Below are 11,509 nucleotides of genomic sequence, written 5' to 3' on the forward strand. Positions count from 1 at the left end.
AGGAATCAGTCTCATGCTCTCCACTCCTCTTTGACCACCACAGCAGCTGCCCAGGACACGGCCAGGTCCAGGAAATAGAAACCTTGGGATCATCTCGTCGCTGGTCTTAAATCGAATCAGTGGCACTGCATAGTCTGAGGGCCTCGAGATGAGTATCCCCAGAGTGGAAATAGAGAATAAAGAGAAAAATTAGCATAGCTCCTGTTCATAGTGTATATAAACGAGATGCAGAAACCTGTGTGGAGCACATTCATGTATCATAACGCTAAGTGATGCACTGAGTGTATGCTTTTCTAAAAAGATAGGTCTTTAATCTAGTTTTGAATTGGGAGAGTGTGTCTGAGCCTCAGACATTTTCAGGAAGCCTATTCCAGAGTTTAGGAGCCATAAATGAGAATAGACCCAGCTCCCAACCCAACTGTGAGAATAGATTAACGGCAATATTTCTTTTAGCGCGCGATAAGAGTCTCGCGTTAACGCAGCATGTTCACGCCAGTACTGCCCACCACTAGTATATATATACATATTTTGTATACATATTTCTTTTAAAATAGGAATTAATTCATGTTTGGGGTAAATATTTCTGTAGTTGTGGTGTATTTGTGGCAGAAAAGAAGGAAGTGCGTGTCTGTTTTTTTTTAGGAGTCCAGGATATTTTGTCTGCTTTTTTTTTTTCTCTGGGACCGGAGCACCCAGAGGAAACCCACACGAACATGGGGAGAACATGCAAACTCCACACAGAAATGCCTAGTAACCCAGCTGGGACTCGAACCAGTGACCTTCTTGCTTTGAGGCAACAGTGCTAACTACTTAGCCACCGTGTTGCCAACAAAGCATCTGTTTTAATTGTTTTAATGATAAAGAATTGACCAATTCTGTCTCTTTCTCAGGTAAAATAGTGAATGAAGACAAAATGAATGAAGATGACACCATGTCCGGCAATGAGTATTTGGCCAATCTCGACTTCATCGAAGGTGTGGAGAAACTGAAAGAGGGTTATGAGAGCGAGGCCTACTGCTCTGATACTGAGGTGGAAAGCAGCAAGAAGACCATAACCATGAAAACGGGGCCATTGTTAAAAAATTCCCTATACAAGGAGGACTCTAGCAGCGGTGAAGGTGTGTTTGTGTGAAGATTCAACTTTATGGTCATGTGATTTTATTTGTAAATCAATGAGGTTTCATTCTTTTTGTTGCTTTCTTTTTATAGAGCCCATGGAGGTGGACACAGCAAAAGATAAAGTGAAAGGTAAGATATCTTTTTCTATTTTATTTTTGTAGTTTTTATTTTCGGTAATATATAAAGGTAATATATAAACTGTTTAAGCTTACATATTTTAAAATTTTGTCATTTTAATACTTCAATGTAAACTTATTTTAGTTATTTGCTTTGATGCCTTTTGTATTTTTAAGCAATATTTTGATCACATTTTTTATTAATTTTAAATAACAGCAACAGTGATTCAGTCTTCATGCAAAAAATATATATAAAATGGAATTTCTTTACTAGGATTACAAGTTTTTTAAAAAGGTTTTCACTGATGCTGATATATAGCAATGGCAACAGAATATAAAAAAATGGTTTACTTAACATTTTTGTGCTGTTGGGGATGTTTTCATCCACTTTGAGTCTTAATTTAGCCATAACTTTCTCTGTTTCAGCAAATAGAATGATTTTTTTGGTGATGAATCGTATTTGTACACATATTTTGGAAAAAAATGCTTTGAAATTGAAAAAAAAATTGAAAGTGTAAGAGAGATCATGGCACACTTACATTGATGTGTCAGAGAAAATCAAAATAAGCCAGCTCTCAGAACATAGTAAACACAGTAAGTGTATTTATTCACGCGAACAATAATTTTACTTAATTGGGCTCCTTATAAAAGCTAGAAACTGTTTTGCACAGGTCTATCTAAAGGGTTAATGCTGCCACCTGATGATCGACAGTAAAAATTAAAGGTTTTACCTCTTCCTAACAAGGAAAAACACAAACAATCAAGAATGCATGATTATATGCTGTCATGGCATTGCAATCAACAAATGTAATTTATAATGGAAGTCAATGAGCCAAAAACAACCCCCAACATACTGAAAAGGAAGTCAATCTAAACAGTACACAAGGGTTAATTTATTTAGCAATTGAATATTTCTTTAGGCTATTTTTTTACACTTAATCATTTCTTTATTTTGTCTGAAATGATTAAAAGTTGTCTTTAAAAAACTTCTATTACATGTGCTGTTTATGCTATGATGTTTAATATCATAGTACACATTAGAGCTGTTCCACTGCAGCAGCAGCAGAGTAGTAATTTACTACATTAATGATGTGAATGCTTTGTTATGCATAAACCTTGTAACAGTGAATGTTATGCATATACATTTTGTTTGGGAATTTAAATGTGATATTGCAATTTTATCCATGAATATATTTATTTGTAAGTTTTGTCAGTTTTCATTAGCTCTGTTAATGAAATTACTTATTATTGTTATTACTAATATCATTCGTCTCTACTCTTTGAATTACAGGTGTACATTTTCTAAAGTTGTTATTACTTAAACCAGCAACATTTCAACATTGATAGGTTTGATGTATAGACTTATCCTAAATGACATCTAGCAGCTAACTTTTTTTGCCTCATTTTTGTTTGTTTAGTCCATGACAAACCTTTAGGTGAGAGAAAACTGCCAAATAAACCACATGAAACACCGAAAGATACTCAGAAGAAAATTAGTGAACTAAGGAAAAATGACGGTCAGTTTTTTCTTTTTCTTTTTTTTTTGTCTCTCTCTTCTTCTGCTTTTAGCATTCACTACATTTGCTCAGTCTGTAATTTGTGTCATCAGGACAAGAGAGCTCAGGCCCGAAGCGATGCTTTGCCATAAAGTCATTCCAGAGAAGAGTAAAACCACTAGAAAGCACTGAAGCACAGAAAGAAAAAACTAAAACTCCCAAAAACACACGCGGACTGTTCAACGATGAGGACGCTTGTTACATCATTGATGCTCGGCAAGAGGGAAACCTCGGCCGTTATATAAACGTAAGCAAAAGCCGGAATTGTTATCAAAATTGAACAATGCTTTAATGGTACTTTAATTTTAACATTTTTACAATTTCTCTCAACAGCATAGCTGCAGCCCCAATTTATTTGTCCAGAACGTCTTTGTGGACACACACGACCTCCGCTTTCCATGGGTGGCTTTCTTTGCTAGCAAGTCAGTGTCTTAATTCTCACCAATCTGATTTTCATGTGAAAAGGGTGTAGATAAATCAGCCGTCCTTAAAAATGAGTGTTTGATTTGAGAACAGCATTTCATATAACATTAGTAAGTTAAAGAAATTTTGACACAATCAGGGGTGCGTTTCCCAAACAAAGACTTTAGTGTGTTTGACAAAATCATAGTTTCTCTGTTGCTGGTCCATCGTTTGAACCACGTTAGTTATAAGGTAAAACGTCCAAAAAGACGCTTTAAACGGGGCGGAGTCAGGGCCGGAGTGGGAATCCTTTTCAGCCCTGGAGTTTTAAGCCTTAGACCGGCCCACCTCAGTTCACCACTGACTATATTAAAATAACAGCATTTCCAATTCATTTCTTATGACACTGTCACGTCTTTTTTCAAGGACACAGCTGCTTTAGAACTTAAATGTTTTTCATAAATATGAGAACATTAAAGGGTAGCTAAATCTCCAACACTCCAATACTGTTCTCTCCTGCAATATCTGAATATATATTCTGTGCAGAATTTTTTTAGATATCCAGTCCTTTGTAACGGTGATCACACAAAAAATTCAAATAAAATATGTACACCTATGTCTTAACTCTAAACATAGAAAAAAAAAAAAAACTTGGGTGAGGATCAAATTGGGATCGGCAGCACTGAACACTGGACCACAATGGCGCTGTTACTCAAGTGCATTTGGAAGAAAAAATAAGTATTGCACCGTCATCTGCAAGACTCTTTTAACCACAGTATTACTTTCTATTGATGGTTTAATCTTTCTCCCCTTTTAATATTTCTGATCAAGTTATGTCAGATTTATTAGTGTAGTGAATCATCTGATTTTCATTGAGCAGGTGTAATATTCATTAATATTAATTATTCGAATTCTTCTATTCACCAAGGTGCCGCAGTTTAGGGTTGAATAATACATGATACATCATCAGTAACCTGCAGGCTGCATTTTGCCCACGAACTACGAGAAAATAAATAAAAAGAGCAAAGATGTGGCAAAGTAATGAAAAAAAAGAGTGTGGCTATGGTCAAATAAATAAATGAAAAAGTGCGACTGCTGACAGTGCAAGCAGCTAGGGACACTGGCCCTCGCGGTCAAAAATTGGCCCGGCCCACCAGGAATTCTCCCGGTCCTCTCGATTAGCCAATCCTTGCCTGGGTGGAGGAACAACTTCTTTGGAGAAAATCCCAATAAATGTTTTGTGTCTTTTACACACACAGGCATAAAATAATATCCAGTATTAGTTTTAGTAAAAACATACACTCGTTTTCCATAATAATTGAAATGTATGTAAATGGCACATACAGGGCGCATGTTTCCTTTACAAAGATAATTGAGAACATCACATATTCTATTCTTAAACATAAAATCATTTACAAAAGCTAACATATTATAATCTCATATATAAATAATCACGTTAAAGGCTTTAATTTATAGTAGGTTATTTATTAAGAAATAAAAAAACAATATCCTACTTAATATTAATAATGATAACAATAATATATTCTGTGTTCAAAATGGCATAAATGATTTTAAAGTGCACTACAAAAGGAACACAAATGACAGTATGAAGATCGCTTTATTTAATCATTTCACGTTTATATGTTGGAATGTTCTAAATGAATAGGGCTTAGTGGTGGAACTGGGAGTAGAACACAACCGGAACTATGCTTCTAACTACAGCTCGAGAGGTGTATTTGCAAATGTACAAGTTTGTGACGCAGTTTGCAAATGTATGTGTGAACGATGGATTTGGGAAAACCAAATCAGCAAACTATGTTTGTAATGATGGATCTTGCGACCTTAGTTGGCTATTGATGATTTTCTGAAACGCACCCTAGGATGTACAGTGCTCGGTGTAAATGATTACACCCCATTTTGAAAATGAATGTTTTTATCCATTTCTCAGTGAAAATAGGTCATATATTATGGTACTTTTGAACAAAGCTGATTTTTTAAAACGGATATATTTATTCAAATTAATATTTTTGTCACCGAACATCTTTAGAAATAGAAAAATTATTTAAATTAATGTGAAATATTGCTAATTACAAACTACAAAATGTCAACAATTTCCATATGTTTTTGTTTCTTTTTGATTTTTGCTCTTTTTCTTATAACATCAATTTGAACTACCTATTTTTAGACCATTTTCATAAGTTATTTTGTTTGATAAACTCCAGATTTAGCTTCAGTACTGACTAATCTAATGTATATATACAAATATATTGTTGTAAATTAGGGGTCACCAATCTTGTTCCTGGAGGTCCGGTGCGCTGCAGGGTTTAGCTCCAACTTGTCTCAACACACCTGCCTGGGTGTTTCAAGTATACCTAGTAAGACCTTGATTAGCTTGTTCAGGTGTGTTTGATTAGGGTTGGAGCTAAAATCTGCAGGACACCGGCCCTCCAGGAACAAGTTTAGTGATCCCTGCTGTAAAGCATCCTATGGAAAATATTAATTTAAAAGAGAGATTTGTGAAGAGTGTAGGGTTAGATGTAGAATTGGCCACTCGTGTTTATAGAAAGAGCAAGAGACACCAATTTGTGACTTGTGTAAAAATAACTATTTATATTAACTTTTTAATAGTGTATATTTATTTCTATTATATATATTCTATTATATTTCTTTGTTTTTAAAGTGTATTTGTGTAGCTATTATAGAGAATGTTTTGTTTGGAAATTATCTTAAGGGAAATGTTTTCAGGAACAGCTGTAGAATATCACGGACTCCATTGAAAGATCGTATATGATTGTTTATCAGTATTATTGTCATTTGTACATTTTCTTTATATTTAAATAATTCTTGTTAATTAAGAAACTGTTATGTTTGTAAATGATGTATTGACTGTTAATATCAATGTTTCGATGCATTTAGCCGATGTCACTAATAAGGCATTAAAACAAACAATAAATAAAGCGTATAGCACAATCTAATGTATAAAGTATTAATGATCTGAATTGTTAGCCATATATTATTGGTCATATAGAGGATTATTTGACGTGTTTTAAATGCATTTTTTGTTCCATCTCTCTTTACCAGGCGCATAAAGGCAGGTACAGAGTTGACGTGGGATTATAACTATGAAGTGGGCAGTGTGGAGGGAAAGGTGCTGCTCTGCTGCTGTGGCTCATTGCGCTGCACTGGAAGACTGCTCTGAAAATCAAACACTTTAACTCGTTTGTTATAGACTGCTTCACCAGCCAATCTGAAATAGTAACGGCGCTGTTCATAGGAGCGTCCTCGTCACATGAACCCAGTGAATACGAAAAGCATAGTAAAATTTATTAAAGTTTGTGTTGTTGCGTTTGTTTTTATTGTTTTTAATGTATACAGCAAATATGAATACTCTCAATGTAGTCAACGATGTAAATAAAATGTGGAAATATTCAAACTATTCTTCTTGTTTATTTGATCAAATATGTGCGGAAACCTTGGTGATTATGAATGATATCTTAAAGCAGGGGTGGCCAGCCCTGTTCCTGGAGAGCCACCTTCCTGCAGATTTCAGTTGCAACTCATATCAAACACACCTGCCTGTAATTATCACGTGGTGTTCAGGTCCTAATTAATTGATTCAGGTGTGTTTGATATGGGTAGCAACTGAAATCTGCTGGAAGGTGGCTCTCCAGGAACAGGGCTGGCCACCCCTGTCTTAAATGATGATTACGGTTATTTTTCTGTAGTTTTTTATTGTGGTAACTATTGTTGTTGTATTTGGTTAACTGAACAATAAGTGATGGAGAAAGTTACCTCATTGCATTACTTTTGTGATACTTTTTATTACCTAGAACTTTCTCTTTTTTAATACAGGAGTTCTGCAATTATAAAAATACACATTTATAAAAATCTTTCAAAGATAGTAGAAAAGCCTCTTGAGAAATTAAATAACTGTTCATATTACAAGAACCTCACAAGGGAAGTAACAAAATTTCGAATCCTAGTCCTGTGTTAAATTTTAAATTCATACCATTAAAGTCGAACCGTCGATTTAGAGTGCCAAGTTTTAATAAAGTGAAATTTAAAAAGTCATTTGCACATCAGGCTGTCTTGGAGCAGAATAATGTCTGTGTAAAATTAATATTATTTTTTTTTGTATGTTTTTAAGGTATTTATCATGCTGCTATGCAAGTCTGACAATAAGGTTTTGTATTATTATTATTGTATAAAACGCACACTATATAACTTACACCTCCATTTACCTTTAAATAAACATCAAAAAAATATTTTAGGATAATGTTATCTTAGAATTTCATGACCTCAGAGCTCTACATGCTGTACTGATTATTGAAAGTTTAGCTTATGTCCTTGCTACTTCAGCATTGTTTGTCTTAAATAAAATCCCTTTCTATTGGGACAATTCCCTTTTCCTTTTCTTCCAAGCATTCAAAATAATGAACACGTTCTATAATCGACTGCGTAATTCATTGTGAATTCTTTAATTTTAATTCAGCAATTTATTTTTAAAAAACGAATTCAACTAAAAACTAAGTCAAATATTATTACTCATTTTTTAAAGGTAATGCGTAGGGCCAGACAGAATCTGCAGACATTTTTTGCTATTTCTGCAGAGAATTTTGTAAAAAAAAAAAAATGGATTCATGCGGAATTATTTTGAAAGAATTATAACTAAAACTTTATATATGAAATAAAAAATAACACATTTTAAACTTTTAGTGAATGTGTACAATGCAAATCCAATTAGATCCAATTTATTTGGAAATCAAAGGCAGTCTCTTATATAATACATCTACTAAAAGAAAGAAAATATTACCTCACAAACTATATTGTACATAAATTACATCAACATTTTCATATTAGTCAATAATATTACTGAAATTAATTTAAAAACTGAATAAATATAAATTTACACACATATACGCAAGTAAATAAACAGAATCAATAATGGAAAAAGGATAGATAGACCTAAGGCAGTAATATAGGCTACGTTTTAATAGTAATAACAATATGCAGTTTCGATATTAAGAATTTTATTAACGAGGGTAATGCATACCGCTTATTAATGCAGACGGATCATGGATTCAGTGCCAAACGAGTGCTTTAAATCATATGTTGTTCTCCTTGTTTCCGTTTTATTTCAAATAACAGACCTATGAATGCTTAAAGTTTTAGGTAAAGACGTCAAATTATGCCCACACATGCAAGCTGACGCACGATCAGACATTTCATTTAACCGGTAAATAAATATAGTGAAATCAGCTTAACCGAGTCATCCCGCTTCACGTAGCCTATTACCCAACCAACATCAGTGTTAGGGAAAAGCTAATCTAATGTCATTTAAAATAATTATTTAGTTAATTTTTGAGGCATTACTGTAGCCAGAAAAATACCTAAAAAAGATACCAAAATTCCCATGTTATTACCGTGAAAATTGGTTAAATTTTGGCACGGATAACACGCAACTCAATATGCTATAGAACTTTTTTTTCATCATTTAAAATTTAAAAACAAAGATTTATCTTAGGCTATAAGTGTGCTTTTTTCGTGATATTGTAAACCATCATAAACCATTAGGTTACTAGGCCTACCCGTCATTTTATTAAATTATTAATTATTTTATTTATTAAGCCTTTTTTTAATAGCTTGTTTTCAGGTTATTTTCATTTTAGGGCCATGAGCTACAAGTCAAAACAAACTCGATATGTTGTATTTAGCTCCTAAAATAGATCTACAATATATTTTATGTTGTTTAATTTTGCATGAGCAAATTAAGCACTACACCTATTCCATTTATAACACTGCAAACTTGACTTCGCAGGCTGATCATCTTTAAACGCAAAAGGCATTTATTTTGTGTTATACCTTGACTGCTGCTGCATAATGGGATGTTTCTCTACACAACTGTAAAAGTGCGCTTTTTAGCAAAATGAAAGCAAACATTCAAAGGGTTCTGCGTTTTGTCAATTTTCGCTTAATTATAATAATATTAATAATAATATTAATAAATAAATTAAAGTATTATTTATAGTGTAGCCTACTGTGGGACTGTGCCGTAAACTATTTATTTTTATTAAAACATTTTTATTAGGCTACATCTTCCCGAATAGAACGGGGTCTCTGGACTATAGGACTAGCTTTAATCTCACCATTCTCATAATTCAATTGCTGTGTCATATATTTAAAAATATTTAAATGTGTGTTCTGAAGGTTGGAACGACGTGGGTGTTAATAATTAATGACAGAAAGAATTTTCAGTTTGAGTGAACAATCCTTTATAAAAACTGGGGCACAAACTCACTCTTTCTGAAGGGGCAAAGCCCCCCCCCCAAAATGCTGCTAAATGCTGCATTGTGTAACAATGGTACAGGTACACAGACGGTACTGCTACATCATAGTTGCCTAAATATGATTCTGAAATCCCAGCAAGACTCTCAAAGAGCGTAAAAGAGTAATAAGAGTTGAGCATGATGTGACGTGAATACTAGTTAGCTACCATAGAAATATACATTGGATGTCGCCTACCCTGATGTTGTCTATTCGAAGGAATGCGTCAATAGAGCCGCCATTTCAGTACAGAGTAGCGCTCGTTTGAAATGAACGCTCCTTTTAATTGAGCGTCATCTAGCGGTCACATAATCTAATGATTAAATATTATGACAACTTGTTCAACTTCTTTTATAAATATATATAACTTGATATTACTTTTCTTTTCACCACAACACTGTTCTTTTTCACAAGACAAAATTTTGTTGCTGGAAACTGCATTTTATGTACTTAAATTAGACTTTTGCATTAAAAGTCATTAAAAAACTCCCTATGATGTATGTAGCCTATACGTGCTGTAGTCAACCTTAATCCTACTGTAGGTTGCCATAAAACCAAAACAACACCCATTCTTGTCTTAGGACATTTTATTAAGCATATTTTAAAATAACAGTAAGTTCATGACATGTTAAATATATAGTATAATTTGCTGGTTTTAATCATACAGAATAATATTAAATATAGTTATGAAATAACCGTAACATAACCCTTATGTCTTAGGATATGTTTGATTAACTTTTTATTACCTACATAAATTGTTGACTAATGAAGGTACATTTATAACAACCATTTATTTGTTAGACTGTATTGTCAAACCATGTTGCATACAAATGCATTCAACAGACTTACATGACAGTGCATGGCTTTAGAGGACAAATAAAACACGAGACAGCTGTTTAGAAAGAGTATCGTTTATTTAGTTTGACATGCAAACAAGACAAACTTTCAGAAAACAACCCGGAAACATTATAACGCACGCGCTCGTGAATATAACCCGCGGTTGTCTTCAACTGTTGTCTTCAATAGTCCTTCTTTGCTCAACAGCTTAGCTGAAAAACAAAGCAAAACATTACAACAGTCTGACAAAGTGCAAAGAGCATAGAATCACCAAGAGGCGACACTCTACAATTTGGGAAACAATAACGCGCTTTTTGAATAAATTAAATATAAACAAAGCAGCTGCTGTCCATCGCGACAGCAATGAGATCCAATGCACGGCCGATCGCTTTCACTTCAAAAAGGCGGAATCCGGGGCTGTTGCTCTTGGTCATTCTAAGCTCTTTGCATAAAGTTTAATCATAACAGTTACCATGGTGTCTATTTCAAACTATAGTAAACTAAAGTTTGAAACTATAGTTTAAAATAGACGATGAGTGGGCCTCGCTACTCCCACCCACCATAACCCTCGCAGCGAGGTCCCACTACCGGCCCCCCGTGTTTCCCTGAGGGTCCTCGGGGGTTGTTTGTTCCCTGCCTAGGGCTCAAAGGCCGCCTCGCCCCAGGGAGTGCACGAGAAAACCGGGCGCCAGGCCGTGCCAGTATTCACTGGATGTTGCTCGGCGGCACATTTCGAGCAACAAACACGTAATCTTCCTTGCGATATTGCGTTTATGTACGCAAACCACAAGGAACTACAGCACAGACGGGCCCGAGTGAAGCTTCACGAAGCGGACTTCGTGAGATTGGCGTGGCTCCACTCGTACCGTCGGTATTGAACTCACCTTGGTCAAGTACAAACAGCAACACCGAGCGAACTGACAACGCTGACAGAGAGCACACGAGCTTTATAGGAATGCAGATGCAAATTTTTACAAGGCACGTCACTGCTATCTCGTTGTCATGGCTAGCGCTGAAGAGGGCTCACCTGATTGGAGCACAGACTCGGGAATCTGCGTCACGGCGAGTTGCCGTCTGCCGTACACAAAAATATATTAAATATATTCAGTATATATATATTTTTACATTTTTGGTGCTGTGTAATATTCTGAGATG

General features: G+C 34.8%; 1 protein-coding gene and 1 long non-coding RNA gene across 3 annotated transcripts in view; one reads left to right on the forward strand and one right to left on the reverse strand.

Annotated features, from left to right (window-relative positions):
• Window positions 1-6,629, forward strand: part of setdb1a (SET domain bifurcated histone lysine methyltransferase 1a) — a 32,854-nt gene extending 26,225 nt beyond the window's left edge. Inside the window, exons 16-21 of one of the 2 annotated variants that reach the window (XM_087294401.1) lie at window positions 891-1,118; window positions 1,210-1,248; window positions 2,654-2,752; window positions 2,845-3,038; window positions 3,125-3,213; window positions 6,275-6,626. In XM_087294401.1, coding sequence (XP_087150527.1) covers window positions 891-1,118; window positions 1,210-1,248; window positions 2,654-2,752; window positions 2,845-3,038; window positions 3,125-3,213; window positions 6,275-6,392 — 767 coding nt within the window. In that variant the 3' untranslated portion in view covers window positions 6,393-6,626. Of the gene's footprint in view, window positions 1-890; window positions 1,119-1,209; window positions 1,249-2,653; window positions 2,753-2,844; window positions 3,039-3,124; window positions 3,214-6,274 lie in introns of both variants that reach the window. The other variant, NM_001044767.2, reaches the window with a different exon arrangement.
• Window positions 6,630-10,412: 3,783 nt separating this feature from the next.
• LOC147839570 (uncharacterized) lies at window positions 10,413-11,273 on the reverse strand. Its single transcript, XR_015516519.1, has 2 exons — window positions 11,239-11,273; window positions 10,413-10,566 (listed from the first exon to the last, which is right to left on the reverse strand). It is a non-coding gene; the product is annotated as an uncharacterized LOC147839570 (long non-coding RNA).
• Between the last annotated feature and the right edge of the window lie 236 nt (window positions 11,274-11,509).

The sequence above is a fragment of the Danio rerio genome, chromosome 19 (assembly GCF_052040795.2).
Source record: "Danio rerio strain M-AB ecotype USA chromosome 19, GRCz13ab, whole genome shotgun sequence".
NCBI lineage: Eukaryota > Metazoa > Chordata > Actinopteri > Cypriniformes > Danionidae > Danio > Danio rerio.